Source organism: Eublepharis macularius, chromosome 18 (genome assembly GCF_028583425.1).
Source record: "Eublepharis macularius isolate TG4126 chromosome 18, MPM_Emac_v1.0, whole genome shotgun sequence".
In the NCBI taxonomy this organism is placed as follows: Eukaryota; Metazoa; Chordata; class Lepidosauria; order Squamata; family Eublepharidae; genus Eublepharis; species Eublepharis macularius.
In genome coordinates this window covers 32,144,961-32,167,332 of record NC_072807.1, presented here as the reverse complement: position 1 = coordinate 32,167,332, position 22,372 = coordinate 32,144,961, and the positions used below count along the sequence as shown (strand labels likewise).

General features: G+C 44.9%; 1 protein-coding gene across 1 annotated transcript in view; it reads left to right on the top strand.

Annotated features, from left to right (window-relative positions):
• Nucleotides 1-22,372, top strand: part of HCN4 (hyperpolarization activated cyclic nucleotide gated potassium channel 4) — a 115,734-nt gene that overhangs the window by 29,527 nt on the left and 63,835 nt on the right. The window contains exon 2 of the mRNA XM_055002801.1: nt 12,136-12,559. Coding sequence (XP_054858776.1) covers nt 12,136-12,559 — 424 coding nt within the window. The remainder of the gene's footprint in view (nt 1-12,135; nt 12,560-22,372) is intronic.

The following is a 22,372-nucleotide window of genomic DNA, read 5'->3' as shown; positions in this document are numbered from 1 at the left end:
TGTTGATGTCTAAAATATTTCATCTGAGCATATTTTTCAGCAGCGCTCAGAGGGCAGCACGGTTGGGCACCTGCCATGGCCCCATTTCTAACTGGTTAACACTGCATCCATTTCCCCATTTTCAATAGGAAAAGGACAGAGCAAATGAGAGAAGAAGCAGAGTTCACAAGAATAGTGCTTGGTTGTCTCAGCTGTGCACCCTTCCGGATTGTTTATGAAACCTGTGAAAAATGGGGTAACTAACTACTCACTTCTCCAGAGTTGTATCAAAGGGGCCATAGCATTGAAATTGCAGGAGGTCATAGCTTCGCTCTATACTGCCTTGGTCAGGCCGCACCTGGAGTATTGTGTGCAGTTCTGGAGGCCTCACTTCAAAAAGGATGTGGACAAAATCGAGAGGGTGCAGAAGAGAGTGAGGAGAATGATCAGGGGTCTGGAGACTGAGCCCTACAAGGAAAGGCTGAGGACCTTGGGAATGTTTAGTTTGGAGAAAAGGAGGTTGAGGGGGGACATGATTGCTCTCTTTAAGTATTTGAAAGGCTGTCATTTGGAGGAGGGCAGGGAGCTGTTCCAGTTGGCAGTAGAGGGTAGGACCTGAAACAATGGGCTTAAATTACATGCACAAAGGTACCGGCTGGATATTAGGAAGAACTTTTTCACGGTCAGAGTGGTTCAAAGGTGGAATCAGCTGCCTAGGGTGGTGGTGAGCTCCCCTTCACTGGCAGTTTTCAAGAAGAGGCTGGATGAATATTTGTCAGGGATGCTTTAGGCTGATCCTGCACTGGGCAGGGGGTTGGACTAGATGGTCTGTATGGCCCCTTCCAACTCTATGATTCTATGATTCTGGGGCGGGAAGAATATTAGAGAGAGTGGAGCAGAGACCCTCTTGCCCTCCGTTGGATGCCACGTATGCCACTGTTCTGCTAGAATCTTGCAATGTTCCTTTTTTTGCACAAAAGCTGCTATTGCTGGGTGCCCAACCATGCAAACTCCAGGCTTGGGGGGGATTTATGCAAGAGTGAGCCCAAACATGTTTGCTTATCTGTACGTGCGCACGGGGGAAGCAACACAATATGTGTACCTTCCAGCCAGTCCTTGTGTTTTGGTCTGGGGTCAGCTCTGGGACAGCCACTTGCCCATCATTCAGGGCCTCCTTGGGCTCTGGCAGCTGCTCACCCATGCCAGCCAGTCTCTGATGGTAGCAATGCCACTTGCTTTCCATTCCACTTTGCAGCCGTTATTCCTGCAACCTTCAGCTTTGTGGCTGGGGAAGAGGAAATTCACACCCCCTTGCAACCAGTGAAGCTCCCTCGTAATGGAGTCCACAATGCCATCCAACTCCCCCCCCCCCACTTTGGTACAGAAATTTTATTTAAAAAGAAAAGATATAACAGTAGGAAGTGCATAAAAACTTATACAAGTACTACATGTAAAATTAAATTAAACTAGTAGGAAGATACAATCAGAATATGTATCAACACAACTTAATTGTATAACTCTCCTTCCCTCTCCTTGGTTACTTATACCCAGGGCTTTTTTTCAGCTGGAACACGGTGGAGCGGAGTTCCGGCACCTCTTGAAAATGGTCACATGGCTGGTGGCCCCGCCCCCTGATCTCCAGACAGAAGGGAGTTTAGATCGCTCTCTGCACCGCTCAGCGCGAAGGGCAATCGAAACTCCCCTCTGTCTGGAGATCAGGGGGCGGGGCCACCAGCCATGTGACCATTTTCGCCGAGGGCAATTTAAACTTTAAAAAACTCCCCCCTTGTTCCAGCTGACCCAAAGCGACGTCATTGGCCCTGGGAGCATGCATACACTTTGCACGCGCACATGTGGTACCAGGAGCACTACCTCTCGCCAAGAGTTGCCTGCTGTGCTGGCAACCCATTGAGTTCCAAACCTGTTTTCCCAGAAAAAAGCCCTGCTTATACCCAAACTTTGATTTCAACTATTTTAGTTAATCATTTCTCTGTGTTTTATCCTCTTATCTTTACATCGGGTTACCTTAATTAATCTTAATTTTAGCCTAAGTAGTCAAAGAAATCCTTCAATTTTCCCCAGTATTCAGCTATTGGTCTATTATGTACATAAGTAGTTAATTTGGCCATTGATGCATATTCATGCCATCCAACTTTTGATGTGCATTCTGAAAGCTTCTCTCATTCTCCTGCATTGAATTCCTTTTAGTGAGATACACCACTGGTGTCCAGCTCCGTTTGAGCGTCTCTGCCTGATTGCCTTATTAGGTTAGGAGGCAATTCCCCTTTTTTCCTTCCAACTCTGTCCCTTTGCAAACAGTTTCATACCCTTTTGCTTAGAAAAAAATTCTCAAAAGGGAAAGATGCATTTTACAGGGGATCAGAAATGTTCATGAAATGCCCCCGCCCCTCCAAGTTCATCTCAGCACTAAACAGGAACAACAGCTCTAGCTGAGTTCCTTTTGCTGTGTCTTTCCAAGTAAGGCGGACAATTAGGGCTGAGAGACCCGTTTTTGCAAACTGTCTGGTTCGATTTCTCCATTTCAATTTCATTTCTCCGTCATGAAAAACCAACTGTTTTTGCAGCAGTTTCTCATCCCTTGTGCTGAATCCCTCCCATTCAAATTAACATATTTCTGTTGTTTTAAATGTCAATGATGTGTTAATGGAATATGACAGTGACCCAGAATATGGAACCAGTGGGTGCTAAAGTACCCTCCATTTGGGTTTCCTGGCAGCTGTTTGCTTCTTCCCCAAAGCAAAGAGCCAGTCCTTGTTTTCCTCCATCTCGGTAGAGCAAGAGGTACTTCAGAAGAACCCAGGAGGATACATATCTTTTGTGTCTGGGAGAACTCATTGGAAAACACCTGCCTCCATTGCAGGAGGACGTTTGGCTTGCAAGCTCCCAAAATTTAGTGATTGGTCTTGTCCCCCAAGCAGCCATTTTGTGGTGGGGCTCACTCCCCATTCTCAAAATTCCAGAAGTTCTCAAAGGCTCAACAAGATTAGGGACCCCAGTGTATGACTTAAAACCAGCATAAAATGGCGTTAAAGTCCCTTAGCAAGAGAAGCAAAAATGAGATAAACAAAACTGGTGACCACAACAGACATTTTTTTTTAAAAGGGGAGAAATGGCACTTCCCTGCTGCTAGTGAGTAAATGAGGGGAGTAAACTTTTTTTTAAGGCTTTGGGGGTCTTTAATGGCCTTAGCATTTCATATTTAGGGCAGTGGTGTTTTCTCATCTAGCATGCTGAGCAAATATCTGTAGGGAGTCCTTACGCTTGTGTCTCTTGATGCAGTTAGAAGGATAATGAAATTGTACTTTTTAGGGGGGCGGTGGGGAGTGTCTGATGATAAATATAGATTTAAGAACCCTCTTACTTTGCCAAAGAGAAAGGTCTATTGGGAGGGGAGCGGTCAGCATGTTTCGGTCAGAGCTTTAATAGAATGGCTTGCAAAACAAAATCCATTACCCCTTTCATTATTTCGGTGACATCTCCTGTCTTGACAGGAATAGGAACGTTCTGTTTCCAATCGACAAATTGGGCTTCTAATAAAATTGCATCTCCTTAGTTTCCAATATCAGGAAGCTACATGGATTTTAGATCCCCACCCCTCCTTAATAAAACTAGGCCAGTTTGGGTTTAGTGATTCCGCTCAGTTTTAATTAGTGCTCCTGGGCATGTGTTTTCTTAAAAGTTCTCCAGGCTGGTCTGTTGTGCTGTTTGTTTTATGGCATCATTTTCTTCAACAGCCTTTGGGGCTCTTTCGAAGTGGAAAGATGGGATGAAAACTTTCTCAGTGAGGAAACAAGAAATACTTTTTTCCAGGGCTTTTTTTCTGGGAAGAGGTGGTGGAACTCAGTGGGTTGCCCTTGGAGAAAATGGTCACATGGCTGGTGCCCCCGCCCCCTGATCTCCAGACAGAGGGGAGTTTAGATTGCCCTCTGCCCACCGAGTGGTCAGCGGTGGAGATCAGGGGGCGGGGCCACCAGCCATGTGACCATTTTCAAGAGGTTCCGGAACTCTGTTCCACCGCGTTCCCGCTGAAAAAAAGCCCTGCTTTTTTCTCTGTGAAACAGATGGTTCATATAATACTTGCATGACATTGTACACAGGTTTACCCCCCCCCCCAGCACCATGAGTATTACCAAAGTTCATAGAATCATAGGGTTTAAAGGTACCTCTAGGGTCATCTAGTCCAACCCGCTGCACAATGCAAGAAATTCACAAATACCTCATCCCCTCCCCCCAGTGACCCTTACTCCATGTCCAGAAGATAGCAAAACACCATCAGGATCCCTAGCCAAACCAGCCTGGGGAAAATTGCTACCTGACCCCAAAGTGGCGATACTTTGACCCCAAAGTATAAATCGATGGTGAGGCCTCATTTGGAGTACTGTGTACAGTTCTGGTCGCCACACCTTAAAAAAGATATCATAGCACTGGAAAAAGTACAGAGAAGGGCAACTAAAATGATTAAAGGGTTGGAACACTTTCCCTATGAGGAAAGATTGAGGCGCTTGGGGCTCTTTAGCCTGGAGAAAAGATGACTGAGGGGAGACATGATAGAGGTTTACAAGATAATGCACGGGTTAGAGAAGGTAGAGAAAGATGTGTTTTTCTCCCTTTCTCACAATACAAGAACTCGTGGGCACTCTATGAAATTATTGAGCAGTCGGGTTAGAACAGATAGAAGAAAATACTACTTTACACAAAGGGTGATAAACACATGGAATTCGTTGCCACAGGAGGTGGTGGCAGCTACAAGCATTGCCAGCTTCAAGAGGGGACTGGACAAATATATGGAGCAGAGGTCCATCAGTGGCTATTAGCCACAGGAGATAGATGGTATTCTCTTTGTGGGGAGGTGGTGCTCTGTTGTCTTGGTGCTGGAAGGAAGGCAGTGGGAGGGCATCTGGTGTCCTGGCCTCACTGACAGTCCTTTAGATGGCACTGGATTTCTAGCCACTGTGTGTGACAGAATGTTGGACTGGATGGGCCACTGGCCTGATCCAACATGGCTTTGCTTATGTTCTTATGTTCTTATGTCCTTACCCCCGGCATGTAAGAAGGGGCCACAAGAACGAAGCACTGATGTAACCCTTCCTGCCCTCCCTCTCATGATCTGTCTAAGTTCACAGAATCAGCATTGCTGTCAGATGGCCGTTTAGCCTCTGCTTGAAAACCTCTAAAGAAGGAGAGCCTACCACCTCCTGAGGAAAGAGTTGGCTATAACAGGTGGCACACTCAGTAAATTTGATAGTTCGAGGGCATCACCATGTGCTGTTCATGTGCTGCTTTTGTATCTCCCCCCCCCTGGCTTTTTTTTTGCTCCAAGCACTTTTCTCTGTTGCCTGAGTCACTCTGGTATACAAAGATGGTCTGGAGAGAAAAGTGCTTGAAGCATGGAGGAGTCAAGGAAATGGGAGAGCGTTCAGCTATTCTCCTCCGAGCACACCTGTTGTAAAAGTAGACCGCCCCCTGTTTTGGACTTGAAAAGAGCAGCCCCGTGAAGGACAGGTGGATCTAGTTTGACCTTTGGTATCTGCAGTAATAAAGCATCATTCTAGTCAACAGTCACAGATGAGAAAGAAATAAGAGGTGTTAAGGAAGTGGTTTGAAATGGAGGATGGAATTCTTGACTCAGTTACCTGTCGCTTTAATGAGCTTTTCTGAGCTATTCAATGCTTCTGAATCTTGGAATTACCACTGTAACAAGTAGCTTTTATTTACCCAACAAAAAGCATCATGTTTAACCCCACCACCACCCTTTTAAAAGAAAATTTCCCCAAGAACACATTGCAGAGGGGAACAGAACAGTCCTAAAATATTTCCCTGTAGGTTCTTTCAGTGCGTGCAGAATTTAAAAACTACATATTTTTGTGGAGAATCTTATCATTTCTGATCAGCAAGAATCCCAAAGAACATTCCTCCTCTTCATTGACCTCTGCTCCATCCCACCCGTGGCTCACATGCCTACAGGGACCAAAAGCTCAGAAAAGAGAATTGTAAAAGTGAAGAACAAACTGAATCCATAATGATGCAGGCGCAGAGATTTCAGAAACACTCTTAGATTATATCTTTTCTGAATGCCAGTTTGGTGACGTTCCAGTGGCTGTGATAGCGAAGGAAAGAGCCACTGTCAGGGCTTGGCAATCCGGGGAGGCAGATTCAAGATCTGCTCAGCCCTCCTTCCTTCCTAGTTGATTTGCTCCAGAGTGCTGAGTTCAAATGCTAAACTGATGTTAATTTGGCTCAATTAAAAAAAAATCCAGGTCTCTGACTTTCCAGCAATGAAAAGCTGCCCTCAGTTTTTAAGAGGGCGTCCCTTTTTAATTGTCAGAATTGTTTCAGGAAGTACTCAGTAGAATATAGGCCCTGTCCATGGTCCATGTCTTGTTCACAAAGGAAAGAAGGATGCAAACACCCTTCTGTGTAGCAAGTTGGATCCAAAGGCTGCCACTCCATGAGACTTCCTGGAATACTTTTAGCCTTCCTTTGCTACAGCAAGCCTTTTTTCTGCTGGAGGAAGGCTACAGTTAAGCTCAGGTGTGCACACCTTAGTCACAGAGCCAAAAATGATCCTAGATTGGAGCTAAGCAGGTCATACCAGGTTCCATCCTGTGACATTGCTAGACCCTGCCCCGTGACATAGAATCACAAGGTTGGAAGGATTTGGAAGGGACCTCTAGGGTCATCTAGTCCAACCCCCTACAAAATGTAGGGGGGACCTGACCAGGTTCCCCCCTACATAGTATGAAAAAAATGCAAATGTGGCTTCTCCCCCCGCCCCTTCCCAATTTTATTATCAAGGTTTTCTTATTCCCAACAATTTCATGACTCAAAGCCCTCTGGGATTCCTAAGCGTTAGACTAGGAAGGACGGCATTTTGTGTGCCTTGGCTATCCCAGAGGCCTAGGTTTTGGCAACACTTGGGTGTGGCGAAAAATTTGGTGGCCTCTTTACTGAGTGTTACGGAAGGGGGAAGTATGACATTAGGCCAGTCGCTATCTTGCAGCTTAGCCTACCTCCTAAGGTGTTATGGGGGGGGGTATGCATACTGACCTGAACTCCTTGGAGGAGTACTAAGTGTGAGAAACTAAATGGGGGAAATGTACAGAGCATGGAGATAATCCATCTATTGAAGTGTTGTTGCTAACAGCAAATCAACTGATGGTTTTGTTACAGGTAGGCAACCGTGTTGGTCTGCAGTAGAACAGCAGGGTTTGAGTCCAATGGCACCTTAGAGCCCAATGAGATTTTCAAAAGTCAAAGCTTACTTCTTCAAATACAAGGATCTGTATCTGAAAGCTTATACCCTGGAAATCTCATTGATCTCTAATGTGCCACTGGATTGAAACCCTGATGATTGTTTTGTGTGATGTTTGGCTTGGAACAGGTGTTGTGAATGGTGTTCTGGAACGAATCTTTGCCTGGGGCCATTGCTGGCTCTTGGCTGAGAAACTTGAGCCAAGCTACAAGTGACGCCTTACCCAGGTTGGACACTTGTCAGCTTCCCTCAAGTTTTGATGGGAAATGTAGGCATCCTGGTTTTACATCTTGGCTCTCCATTTCAGCTGCAAGACCAGGATGACTACATTTCCCATCAAAACATGAGGGAAGCTGACAAGTGTCCAACCTGTGTCAGGCGTCACTTGTAGCTTGGCTCTAAGATATTCCTCAGGATGAGCAAATCCCCTCATCTTTGTAATTTCCCTGATTTTTTTCTCACAGTTCCTCTTGGCATTCGGTTCCTCTGTAGAGTTTTTCTGGCAGGTTACCCATACCTATTTGAATAAAATATGTATTTGCATACATATTTTACTTCGCTGTTTGATGTGGCATTTCGGATGTGTGTGGGTGAATGACCAATGCTGTACTGCTCTCTGCCCTAAGGTTGTTTTGGTATATATGTGCTTGTTTGGAGGAGATGGGACGCATGAAACACATGATGGGATGGAGGAGATGGGACGCATGAAACACGGATCTCTGAGATCAGTTGTTGGCCTCCAAAGTTGCACAAATCCGGCTTCTGTGAGTGCCAGCATTAACTTGAGAAAGTCAAAGGCTGTTATGCAATGAAATGCATATTTAAATATGTATTGAATAATAATTTTGTAGATGGAAAAATGCGGGGAGGTAGGCACGTCCGCTTCCACCAGCCATACCAGTGAGCGGACAGAGCAAATAAAATCGTGAAATTGAGGACTTTGCAAACATACTTGGATATTACTTTTGCCATATGTCTTTTCTGTGTGAAGCTTTTGCTTTGGTGTTGACTTCTAGTCCCTTGAAAGCTTTATTATGACACAAATCTTGCCCCCACTTTAAGAGAAATAATTGAGTGCCTATAGCCAGTAACGATGTAAGTATATCATAGACTTCCACAATAACTAATGGTTTAAACTAATTTCGATTGATCTGACACGCTGTTCTTGGAAAATTAAGCCAGGGAGGTAAATTGTAACTCACCATCTATTTGACAATGTGTTCAACATACAGGCAATTTAATTTCCAGAAGTTCTGCCCTGTGCAGATCGATATCGTAAGCTGTCTGGGCCTAAGATTAATATGAGGGAAACTAATGTGATTTTTAGAGGCCAAAACTTAATATTTCAAAATATCATCATGTTGATGTGGTCAGATAAGCCTGGGAATTATCTGGGCTTTTATATAAGATCGAGCTTAAATGTTTATGTAAAACATTTGTACACTGCTGTTCTGCCCGAATAGGGTTACTCCAAGGCAGCGAACATTAAAACATTAAAAACATTAAACAATTCAAATTTAAAACAACTTTTAAAATAATATAAAAATAATTCAATAAAGACACATACTTTATAAGACAAATTCATGACGCATCTGAACATTGAGTTGTGATGGTTCAGTATTCAGTGGTGCTATGTGCCTGAATGCCACTTCTCTGGGTGGGGGCAACAGCAGGGGGGAAGCTTGGGCCCCATACCCCTTTTTGTGGACTTTTTGGGAGCAAAGGATGCAGGATGAGATGAACCACTGGTATGACCCAGCAGGGCTCTTCTTAGGGTTACCATCTTCAGGTTTGGAAATTCTGTGAGATTTTGGGGGGTGGGGCTTGGGGAGGGCATGGTTGGGAAGAGGAGAGACCTCGGCTGGGTATAATGCCATAGAGTCCACCTTCCAGAGCAGCCATTTTCTCCAGGTGAATTGATCTCTATAACCTGGAGATCAGTTATAATTCTGGGAGGTCTCCAGCCACCACCCGGAGGCTGCAAAACAGAATTGTGAAAACTAACTAAGAAACAAAGTAGCATCCAATTACTTTGCACTAGCACTTTATTGATTTGGATTTCTTGTGAGTCAGGACAAGTGGTTAATTGGATGCTACTGAGCCGGAGGCTTGACTACAACTTGGTAAAAGGAGTGTAGTAGATAGATTTACGAATGAGACAGATTAATGAATATACCGCTGTATTGAACACTATTGCATATATTATATGGATAATAATTATCTGAACGCAATAACAAGGATTGTTCTCAGTGAAAGCTTTATTATGGTATACAGTATAATCAACAAATAGTGGTTTAGTTTGTTTCTTAGTTTTCATGATTCTGTTTTGCTGTTACATATTTGTCGTGATCAGGGCTTTTTTTCTGGGAAAAGAAGTCGTGGAACTCAGTGGGTTGCCCTCGGAGAAAATGGTCACATGGCTGGTGGCCCCGCCCCCTGATCTCCAGACAGAGGGAAGTTTAGATTGCCCTCTGCGCCGCCAAGCAGCACGGAGGGCAATCTAAGCTCCCCTCTGTCTGGAGATCAGGGGGCAGGGCCACCAGCCATGTGACCATTTTCAAGAGGTTCCGGAACTCTGTTCCCCCGCGTTCCAGCTGAAAAAAAGCCCTGGTCGTGATACTCTCTTCTGCTTGTACTACCTGGAGGCCAGCATCCCTAGCTCTTCTTGCGATTTCCACTTTTGGATTCTCTTCTCATTCTCTTCTCTTCCCTTCTCTTGTTGCTGATCTTTTGCAAGCGTGCATTACTCTGCTTGCGTAAATGGCCTATTTCATACAAGCACTTAAATCTGAACTATGCCGTTAAGTGGAATGTGGCAATTTCATCTTATCATACTGGCATTAGAAGGATCTGTGCTGCCTGCCATTATGTTTCCAGGCATGATTCAAAGAGCTGTCTTTTGACCTTTAAAACCATCACTGGCTCGCTTGGGAGCAGGATATTTGATGGGTTACCTCCTCACCTATGAACTTGCCCATGCTTTGAAAACTCTGTCAGAAGCCTTTCTCCAGATGTATTCCCCCTAATAGCGCAGGCAGGTGGAGACTGGAGAGTAGCCTTTTCAGTGGTGGCACACTCGTTTATAGAGAATCCCTTTCCAAAGTGATACAGAAAATGTCTGACTCAGGGCCGAAATACACCTTAAGTGTGACATGAGTTGGGTAACAGGTAGGGTTTCCAGGCTGAGAAATTTCTGGAGAATTTGGGGGTGGACCCTGGAGAGGGTGGGGTTTGGGGAGGGGAGGGACCTTGGTGGGATATAATGCCATAGAGTCCACCTTTCAAAGCAGCCACCTTCTCCAGGGGAACTGATCTCTGTGGCTTGGAAATCAATTGTAATTCTGGGAGATCTCCAGCCACACCTGAAGGATGGCAACCCTAAAACATTGTGAGGGGGAAAGAAGAGCTTCAGGCATCCTTCCTGTGCCATTTTCTCCAGTGGAAACAGCTGTGGGGCCATTAGCCCCTTCCTTAGCATCCATGTGTCCATTCTACATATTTTGTGTCCATTTCAGAACCAGGTTAAGAACTTTACATTCTCCAAAGGCTTCACCGCCAACTATTTCCCTATCACCCATTCCCTCCCTGGCTATGATTTTAGGCATTGTCTACTCTGAAGAAGTAAACCTTTTTTGTGGTCTGTAACCACTTCAGTTGAGATCAAACACAAGAAATCCCTGCACATAAAAACTTGCCCTAGAACTTGTTTTTTCCTGATATTTCATTTTCAGTATGGAAAGAATCTTTTTTAGAGAGGACCATAATAAGGACAATAGTTCTCTAAAGTTTAGGCACCAGAAAACAAAGTTACTGTGCTTGCTAAACAGTTGGAGCAAATGGAACTATTCTGATTAGAGATGGGCACAAACTGAAATACGAACCAAAATTCATGACGAACCAGGCTGGTTCGTGGTTCGTGAACCAGCAGTTGGTCAGATCCCATTTCTGATGAACCACCACGAACTTTAGGCTTGTTCGTTTGGTTCGCTTTTCAGTTCATCACTGCAGACAGCCTGGCACTGGTAAATCAGTTTCCTAGGCAACAGGGGGTGGACTTCCTGCAGACCTTCTGCTGACCTGGAAGTGACCTTCTGCTGACCTGGCAGTGGTGATTTTCTGGCCCGGAAGTGACATTTTCATGAACCAAAATGAACTGATTCATGAACCTGCCCCGGTTCATGAATCAGTTCATTTCGGTTTATGAAAATTCGTGGTTTATGGTTCATGAAACGTGACGAACCACAAACTGTATGGTTTGTTTTTTTCTGGTTCGTGCCCACTTCTAATTCTGATATATGTTGCCTCACATTTAGAATTATCAGTAAAAATAACAAAACAGGTCAGTATGGGGTATTGTTAAGAGGAACCAATCTACATGGACCAAAGCAATCCTAAGCAGAGTTACTAAGTCCATTGAAATCAATAGGTTTAGACTGGAGTAACTCTGCTTAAGATTGCACTGTTAATGTATAAACTGTGGCCAAGAGACCATAATGGCCACCCAGTGACTGACCTGGAACTCAGATATTGTCCTCCCATGTCCAAATACAACCCTTCTTCTGTGGCGGTTCTCCACTCTCTGGTTCTGGATCCCACAATGGGTTACAACTCTCTTGCAGGTGGGTGTGGCCAGAAAGAAGGTGGTTGAACTGGATGAATTTGGAACAGAGGCAGATTTGAATTTACCTTTGTATAGCCTGTGGCTCTGAACAGCTATCAATTTATAAATATTAAAAATGAAGAAGGGGGGAAAATATGATGAAGTTATTTTTGGTCCCTGAAAAGTAGAGTCAGTTTAGAAGTGGATTCCGCTTGGAAATTTGAGAATGAGGGTATTAGATCATACACTGGCTCATTTCCCGTTTTTCTGTCTCGCTGACTAGGTTTTATTGGGACTTGACGATGCTACTCCTCATGGTTGGCAATCTGATCATTATCCCCGTGGGGATTACCTTTTTCAAGGACGAGAACACCACACCATGGATTGTTTTCAATGTTGTCTCGGACACATTCTTCCTCATCGATCTAGTTCTCAACTTCCGCACGGGGATTGTGGTGGAGGACAACACGGAGATAATCCTCGACCCACAGCGGATTAAGATGAAGTACCTCAAGAGCTGGTTCGTGGTGGATTTTATCTCCTCCATTCCGGTAGACTATATTTTCTTGATCGTGGAAACCCGCATTGATTCAGAGGTTTACAAGACAGCCCGAGCCCTGCGGATTGTGCGCTTCACCAAGATCCTCAGTCTTTTACGTCTCCTGAGGCTTTCCAGGCTCATACGCTACATCCATCAGTGGGAAGAGGTGAGTAAACTGGACTAGTTGGCCTGGGGAGGGCCTGATTTCTCTTGAGAAACAAAATGAAAGAACTGTAGCGGCTTATTTTGAGCCAGGACTGTATTGTCCAGTGGGTTTTCTCATTTACGTTCGAAGCTGGATGATTTCCAAGCACACCAGGATGTTATAAAACTTTTAGTAAGGTCAGAGGTTTGGATTTCTATGGCAAGCAACAAGGTTAGAACATAGAAATATAGAATCATAGGGTTGGAAGGTACCTCCAGGATCATCTAGTCCAACCCCCTGCACAATGCAGGAAATTCACAACTACTCCTCCCCCCGTCCTCACAAATATACATATCTGTATATTTCAGCTGGGGCATTAAAACAGCAAAACTGAGACTTCCATAATTAAGAGAGTGAACGAATGAATGAACGAACGAACTAATGAAAGAGCGAACAGGCTATGGTGAATGCTTATGTTTGGTAGTGCCTTCAGAATGCATTCTGCTTCATTGTGGCTCAAAAACGACCAAAAGAATGAGACATCTTAGTTCCTTGCGAGGAGATGCTGATTGTCCACACCTACTGATTTGAGTATCACGAATGAGAGAGCAAGGAAAGACCTGTCTCTTTCTGAGTGCCTGGACAGCTGCTGCCAAAGACTAAGCTAGATGTATCCGTGTTCTGAGCTTATAAGGCAGCACCTTTGTGGTGTCATCTGGAGGAAGGCTTCTTCACTGGTGGAAATCTTTGCCTTCAGTCCTAACTATATCCTAGCACCAACGAACTGTTACTGTCTGAAATCCATCAGTTGAAGAAGAACAGTTATTTTATGCATTTACCTACTTATAATGAGCACCTTCCAAAAATAAATTCCTTTGAGCTAACCGCCCCCCCCATCCCTAAGCATTTTGTTGTTCTCGTGGTTACAGTAGCTAAAGAGGAAGATTTCCCCCCCAGGATCGATTAGCTCAGTGAGTGATCTTAAGAAAAATCCACCCTGAACCACAGTCATTCTTGAGTAGATGAGATGAATGAGTGAAAACTTATGGGCGGGAAAGACAGCAGCAGCCACTGTGTGATTTTATAATGCTTTTATCCTAAGCAAGTGCCTATTCTAAAAACAGACTTGCATTTATTTCCATGGAAGCTGTTGTGTAAAAAATGTAAAGGCCTCTTAAACTTTTTTTAAGGTGGAGTCAAATATCATTCCAGATGGAATGGTATACTGAGAGTTAGTTTGGTGTAGTGGTTAAGAGCGGCAGGACTCTAATCTGGAGAGCCAGGTTTGATTCCCCACTCCTCATTTTTGAAGCCAGCTGGGTGACCTTGGGACAGTCACAGCTCTCTCAGAGCTCTCTCAGCCCCGCCCACCTCACAGGGTGATTGTTGTGAGGATAACACACTTTGTAAACGGCTCTGAGTGGGTGTTAAGTTGTCCTGAAGGGTGGTATATAAATCAGATGTTATTATTATGTTATTATAGCCGTATATCCCTTCCCTGGGCTAGCCAGAGCTGACTCTGAGAAGCACAGTCACGTGTGTGTTATACGATTCTTGTGGAAATCTGTATAGCAACTGTATTGGCTGGATTTTAAAAGTCACGTGGAGCTCACACATGTGGAAGAAAGCCAAGATTAACTTTGCTTAGAGGAAGGAGCGAGGGGGCCACATTTCTGGCCAACCTGAAATCCACGGGCACCTTATTATGGGTCCCTGTCTTGGAAAGTAACAGACCCTACTTCGAATTGGTCATATCCAGTTTTGTGGACACAGCTAGAAACAAATAGTGGAGAGGGAGGGAGAATGATGTTGATTTAGGTATACCCAGAGACCAGCTCTTAGAAGCAGGGAAGTAAATCACAAGAGGGAAAGAAACTGGTGCTTATGTGGGCGGCTAATTCGTCACTGAGCAGTCAGAAAAAATCATGCGACTGAGAAGCTTGTGTGCTGTGATCACAACAGAAGTCTGGCCCATTAAAAAAAAATATCTCTCACACACAAAACACTGTTTTCTATTTTTCCTTCTCACGTGTTTCTTCTCCTAGAATTAGCTTAAGGGGACATGGAAGGTAGGGTTTGCCAACCTCCTGGTGGTTCTTGGAGATCTCCCAGAATTACAACTGATCTGCAGGTCAAAGAGTTCGCTTCCTCTGGAAGAAATGGCAGCTTCAGCGGGTGGTCTCGATGGCAACATATCCCCACTGAGTTCCCGCTTCTCATATTCCACCCTCCCCGGGCACTACCCTAGGGAATTCACCCTCAAAAGCTGCCTTTTCCTCCATGGTTCCTCCATCATCTAGAGATCTGATGCAATTCCGGAAGATCTCCAGGCCACACTTGAAGAATGAGATTCAACAGTATTATCATATCATATCATCCTCAATACATGTGCAAATATACAAGTGCATTCCTAGAATTCATAATTCATAATTCCAATTCAAACAAGGGACTCAGTGCTTAGGCATAACATCCACGTCATTCTCTGGGTCTTAAGAAACATTCGTACTCATTCAGGCGATCCCACAGCCCCTGAGGAAGTCTCGATGATGAAATCTGCCATTTAGCCGGTTGCAGTTTGGGCTGTTCTCTGTTGGATCCTTGATGTTACATCCTGAGTGACACCTGAAAAGAAAAAGAACAGTATTGGTTACAAACTTACCATTTTGTTTACATCTGGAGTGTCCACCTTGTTCCTTAAAAAACATTGGAATAGGGCACTGAGTCCCTTGTTTGAATTAGACTAAGAGACTTTGGACTTTTAGATGTATTATGAATACCTGGAATGCACTTGTTGTATATTTGCACATGTATTGAGGATGATATGATATGATAATACTGTTGAATCTCATGCCTTAATATATAGATATATTTTTCCACTTCCTGGGTGGGTTTCCACTTTCTCTACAGCTGTCTATACAGGGATTTGCCTTGTTTCCTTACACACTTGAAGAATGGCAGCAGCCCCCAAATTCCCTGGAATTTCCCAAGCCAGGGCTGATAACCCTACTGGAGGGACCAGGAGAGATGAAAAAGCCTTCTGCGGCCTCTTCAATTGCATAGTCAAGGGAAGCTTAACAAGAGGCGCTTCTTCCAGCTGCCATTAGGAGTTACTAACTCCAGGTTGAGAAATATCCAGGTTGGAGGTTCCTGGAAGAGGATGGAGAAAGGGGGAGCTCAGTCTGGGTGTGATGCCATAGAGTCCACCCTCCAGAGCTGCCAGCCTTTGTAGTGTGGAGATCAGTAGGAATTCTGGGTGAACTCCAGGCCCTTCCTGGAGGCTGGGCAGTGCCATCTCTTGCTCCCCCCCCCCTCTACTTTCCTGCACCTCATTTGCTCCATCCTAAGCAGAGTAGTTTACACCTCCTTGCTTGTTTCCCGGGCATTCTTAAAGCCAGCACAAAAAGTCATGCCGGGCTTTCTGATTTTATGTCGGTTTGTAGATAAGAGGGGGAAAAACAGAACAGGGTCAAGGTCAGAATTACATCATACTCTGGACTCCCCTGCATTTTGTGGCTTCTTAACCCTGCAGGGTTCCCCCTGGGTTGCCAGCCTCCAGGTGGTGGCTGGAGATCTCCCGGAATTACAACTGATCTCCAGGCCACAGAGATCAGTTCCCCTGGAGAAAATGGCTGCCTTGGAGGGGAGACTCTACAACGTTATACTCTGCTATGGTCCTTTCGCTTCCCAAACCCTGCCTTCTCCAGGCCTCACCCCCCCCCCCCAATATCTCCAGGAACTTGGAACCCTACCTCATAATGAGGCTCCACTGATCATCGCATCCAAAGAAGTGGGCTGCAGGCCCCCTCACAAAGGTTGACACTAGAATAAAATCTTTCAAGGTGCCCAAGACTCCAAGTGCCCAAGACACATGGCTTTTCAAGATCAGTTTTCAACCGTGCAGGTCCCCTGATTTGCACAGGGGCTGTACAAGATGGAGAAAGAGGGTTTAAATCCTCTGTCCTTGCAAACTCCCTCTCTTCTTCTCTCTTTGCAATTATCTGTGGAAGGGAAAAAGATCAATGACCATGGTTTTTCCCCCTCCAAGGCTAATAGCAATTGTCTTTTAGGCACTTGGAACAAAAACCTGCATACTTTCCACTTGGCTCTGATCAGCTATTGATCAGGGAGAGACTGGGGAAAGATTTTGGTCTGGGCTCCTCATACATTGATTTTTACTTCTTTCTCTAATTGCAATTAAAGAGTTCATCTCATGCTCATTTCAAGGGGCAAGGTGCATTGAAGTCGCTGTCACCGTTTAGACTGATGGCTCCCTTATTAAATAATAGCTGGAACTCAAATGTATTGAGCAGCAATTATTATCCGAGTAAGCAGTGTTTAGTATTCATGGGGGGAGCAAGCAGTGTACCTGTTATTTTGCATTTGTGGTTGTTTTCACACGCTCTAACCCTCTGGAAAATCACGCAAAACTCACGGCATGAAGCATCTTCCTAGCGCGATTTCCAAGCACGATCCCATTTAATGGTGCATTTTCTGACATCATCGTGCCATTAAAGGGGATCATGCCGGGAAATTGCACTAGGAAGACACTTCATGCTGTGAGTTTTGTGCGATTTTCCAGAGCGTTACGCGCACATGTGAAAATGGCCTGTATGCATGCTTTTATATGCATGTGCGCTACAGTCAAGAGATGCATCACACCCTCCTTTCATTTCTAGAGACACGGGGGAGGGATTGAAGCACTGTAACATTTAAAATAATGCATTCCTAACTTCTTTCTCAAAGGCAAAATTGAGATGGGGACAGGTATTTTACAGAGGAAGGTTCATTATATTTTCTGATAAATACAGCATATGATGGGAAGATACCCACCCACCCACAAGGAGCTTAGCTACATCTTCCTGAGGACATGCACAGCCTAGCAGCAGTGGTCCAGGGAGCTGAAACAAGCTGCTGAAATGTGTGTACAGAATCACTTGCTGGAGCTACATGGAGCTTTGGTCTGCCTGACAGCCAAAGTTCAATTATATCGCATACAAGTGACTGTGAACGTCTCCAAGGGTAGAGTCCTTCCTTCCCCATTGAGTAACCAAAGCCAACATCTACAAGAGATGGAATTCAGGGCTGATCCTTTTAATAAGTTTGTGTGTTCGTTCTATGTATCGACTCTGGAGCTGTGACTGAAAGGGGAACTTCTGAGAGCCAGTTTGGTGTAGTGGTTAAGAGCATGGGACTCTAATCTGGAGAACCGGGTTTGATTCCTCACTCCTCCGCTTGAAGCCAGCTGGGTGACCTTGGGTGAGTCCCAGCTTCTCGGAGCTCTCTCATCTCACTGGGTGTTTGTTGTTGTGGGGATAATAATAACATATTTGTAAACCATTCTGAGTGGGTGTTAAGTCGTCCTGAAGGACGGTATATAAATTGAATGTTATTATGATATTATTATTATTAACTCTTTTCCCTCCCGCTGTTTTCCCATTGAAAATCACAACTCCTGAGCTGTTTTTATCACTGCAAAAGAAGATGAAGGGATGCCCATTAGTTTTCACTGGTAAAAAGAGGTGGGAAGGGTGATTTTTTTCCAGTGGGGAAAGTGGTTCAAAGGGGAAAGGGGAAAGAAACCCCTCTCCCTGTTTTCACAGCTCCCTTTAAAAACACAAACCTATCAGCTGAATTCTGTAGAACAACCCCAAACATTATTTTAAAGAATCACAGCGTTACACACATTTCCACCCTAAAAGACAGCTTCAAGGGGACCGCAAAGGATTGCAACATCAATGCATCTCATGTTAGATGTTGAGCATTATGCTGCTGTGATGTGCCTTCTGCATCCTTGCTTCGCAGCAGAGACACTGGTGCATCTCAGGTGGTGTGCACGCTGGAGCGCATTGACATCTGACAGCTGAGAGATGAAGTGTGCTTCACTTAGCCAAGACGTTTTCTGATGAGATGGCAAAGCCCCAAAAATCTAAACCACTCTAATAACCATCTGTGGAACCTATGGCATAAGAAAGGGCATTTGAGCATGTACAGAGAGCCGTATTTCTCTAGCCACTGATTAACTGCCACCTGCTGTGACACTGTAGCTCTAGGAATGTGGTCAATTCTTTTTCCTACCCCCCCCATTAGTTTTCCTAAAGTATGCTCATACCCTCAAAAAGAGCTGTTTGTCATTCACTTTCTTTAATTAGAGACAGTTAAAAATTGATTTCTTGGCTTTAGATAAGTAACCTTTTGGGAAAAAACTCACAATTTTTAATTACCAAAAATAATTGAAGTGTTATACAAAAAAATAGGATAATGAAAGCCCTGCTTGAAGAATCTAATCGATTCAATAATATAATAACTAGAGGTGGGGAAAGGAAGAAAACATGTACAAGAGAAAGAAAATGGAAGAGGAAGCCATTATTCTTTCTCTTCCTTAAAAAAAATGGGGTTTTATTTTATTTGTCCCCCGTAGGGAGTTTTCACGCCGTTGCAGAAATCAAGCTTTTTCTGCCTGACTGATGAAAATGCCTAATTTCTGAAAAGAATAATGTAGAAATGGGAGTTACATAATGAACTATAAAGCAAAGTCAAATATTTGAGCAGTTTCGTAGCTACGCCTCGGAGCTCGGCGGGCATGAAAGAGGCAAAGTGCTTTTCACAAGTACCTCGTGGCAACAATTTGAATTTAATGTTGTATTTCTCAATGGGGAAAGTTGATGAGAGGAAATAGATAGCCTAGGGCCGTCGAAACAGAGGCGGCAGCAAAAAATGATCAGTGTTTGATTTAGGAACGTGATGATTAAAAGGGGAGGACAAATAGGAGGGGAGGTTTATGTCAAACTGAGAGCAGACGGGTGGGTTATTATGGCTCAGTGGTAGAGCATCTGCTTTGCATGTAGAAGGTCCCAGGTTCAATCCCCAACATCTCCAGTTTAGGGGATCAGAAAGCAGGTGGTGTGAAAGACCTCCGCCCGAGACCCTGGATTGAGAGCGGCTGCCAGCCACAGTAGACAATACTGACCTTGGGTCAGACTCAGTAGAAGGCAGTTTCATGGGCGTGTTCGGAAGTTGCAACCTCACTTATGCCTTGTAAGGCTACTGCAAGGGGATTTTGCAGGCTAGAATTTGGGAGCTAACAAAAGATGCTGGGTGACCTTGGGTCAGTCACAGCTCTTTCAGGTCTCTCTCAGCCCTGTCCACCTCACAGGGTAATTGTTGTGAGGATAAGAATAACACACTTTGTAAGCCAGTCGGAGGGACTGTTGTTGTTGTTAGTTGCTGCCCCCCAAACCTGCCATCTGAAGCAACCACCTCAGCTCATATCATTAGAGCTGGCCTTGGAGTAGGGTTGCCAGCTCCAACTTGGGAAATTCCTGGAGATCTTGGGGGGGGGGGGTGAAACCTGGAGAAAGTTGGGTGTGGGGAGGGAAAGACCCTTGGAATGGCATAATTCCATAGTGTCCACCCACCCACCCCAAATTAGCCATTTTCTCCAGGTGAACTGATCTCTGTGGCCTGGAGACTAGTTGTAATTCCGGGAGATCTCCAGCCACTACCTGGAGGCTGGCACCTTGGAGTTATCCATACAAACAACAGAAACACGATTTTAAACAGTAACAATAACAACAATCGTGCCACTTAACCCACCCCAGAAAACCAACCTGCTGCACCGTACGCCACAAGCTCCTGTTCTCCAGCCATCCTCTAACAAGTGTCCCACCATCTCCAGAACGATCGCTGGAAAAAAAAACCTGTCAAATATTTCCTTCTGCTGCAGTTAGCAGTAAAGGAGCATGTTTTAGCCCACCCCCATAGCCCCCCCCCCCCCGCACCGTAAGCTAGTCTGCACAATAGTGGTGTTATAGCAAAGACGTCCTAGGCTCCAGCAGAGGAGAATTGGACCTCCCGGGGGAAGGAATAGCAAGTAGTAACTGGTTAGAGGAACGCAACCCTCTTCCCCCAGTGCCCTCTTCCTGATCTTCAAAGCAGGCCTGTTAATTAGCTTTTTTAAAAACTGTGAAATCTAATCACAGATCTTTTGCTTCTCTTCTAGTTCAGTCTTTGGAGGGTCAGCCACGCGCTGGGTATGGAGGACATGAACTGGCAAAGGAAAGCAACCAGGCTTTCCGAGCAGGCGAATAAAATTCCAGTTTGCAAGGGTCCCCTACACCCAATTTCCCAAGCGCCTCCAAGTGTGACATTGGCAGCTGGTCTCTAGGCACTTCTACTTCAAAGTAAGTCTCACTGAGTTCAGTTGGCCCAAATAAGTGAGCACAGCATTTCAGTGTAATGCTCCACAGTTGGAGAACTGACATCTGTAAAATATCCAGCCAAGCAACAGCTGCCATCCAATTTATCCCCCATCACGAGCTTCCCCCCCTCCCTTGCAAAGCAGGTTATTTTGGGGCTGAGTTTTCCGATAGGCTGCACCCACTGCTGTGTGTTTCCATGTCAGGCTAATGCAAAAATCTCGGATGAAAAAGCGCTAGGGGTGGGAGACTTGAGCCACAGGCTTTTCTTGACTTTACACAAGAAGGGGGATCTGGTTGAGTCTGCACATTTCCTTGGGAGCAAACCCCATGGAAGTCTTTTGGACATTGCTTTAGTTCAGCTTTGCAAAAAAAAAAATTTTTTTTTTTAAAAATGGGTCTTCTTAGTTTGAATCTGAGATAAAATTGAATGGGGCTGTCAGTGTGTACAAAACATGTTCTCTATCTTAGCCAGAGCCCCTCTCCAGCTATATAGAAGATAGTGTGGAATTGTTTTCCGTTGCTGCAGAAGGTCAGACCAGAACCAATGGGTTGAAATTAAATCAATAGAGTTTTTGACTAAACATTAGAAAGAACTTCCTGACAGTTAGAGCAGTCCCTCAGTGGAACAGGCTTCCTTGGGAGGTGGTGGGCTCTCCTTCTTTGGAGGTTTTTAAGCAGAGGCTAGATGGCCCTCTGACAGCAATGCTGACGGCCATTCAATATATACGGGGAAGAGATCTAATAGCAGCACCACAATTTAAGAAGGATATAGACAAGCTGGAATGTGTCCAGAGGAGGTTAACGAAGATGGTTAGGGGTCTCTGGAGACCAAGTCCTGTGAGGAAGGTTGAAGGAGCTCAGTATGTTTAGCCTGGAAAGGAGAAGACTGAGAGGTGATATTATGATAACCATTTAAAAGTACTTGAAGGGCTGTCATATAGACGATGGTGTGGAGTTGTTTTCTGTTGCCTCAGAAGATCGAACCAGAACCAACAGGCTGAAATTAAATCAAAAGAGTTTTCTGCTAAACATTAGGAAGACCTTCCTGACAATTACAACGGTCCCTCAGTGGAACAGGCTTCCCCAGGAGGTGGCGGGCTCTCCTTCTTTGGAGGTTTTAAAACAGAGGCTCGATGACAGCAATGCTGATTCTGTGAACCTGGGCAGGTCATGAGAGGGAAGGGTTACATCATCATACATCAAGAGCGCACAGCAATGCCCTAGCACTACCACGTTTGCAATGCGCCCCATGATATTGTGCCCCATTTTAATTTATTACTGCTAGAAGCAGGACAGAAATAGATCAGACTAAGATAGGTGGGTTTCGCAGATCCAGCTGGAGACTAGGGGTGGGTAGTGTTCATCCCACACTCTGCACCTAAACCCTGCCCCAAACCACAAAGCCATTTCTCACAGGTGGTAGCCAGCAGATGCGGACACCATCATTTCATCCTAAGGAACTAAACGTCACATTTGTGGTCTGGTTTTGAGCCTCAGTGTGGCTGAATGTTTTCTGTTGCACCTCCAACTTCAGCAGCTCCAATGCATCTGTTTCTTTCCTTCTGCTTGTCCGTGGTCACCTTTCCCCTCACCCTCCCTATGTCCTGTTGCCTGATCCTTCCTGTTCTCTGCCTGT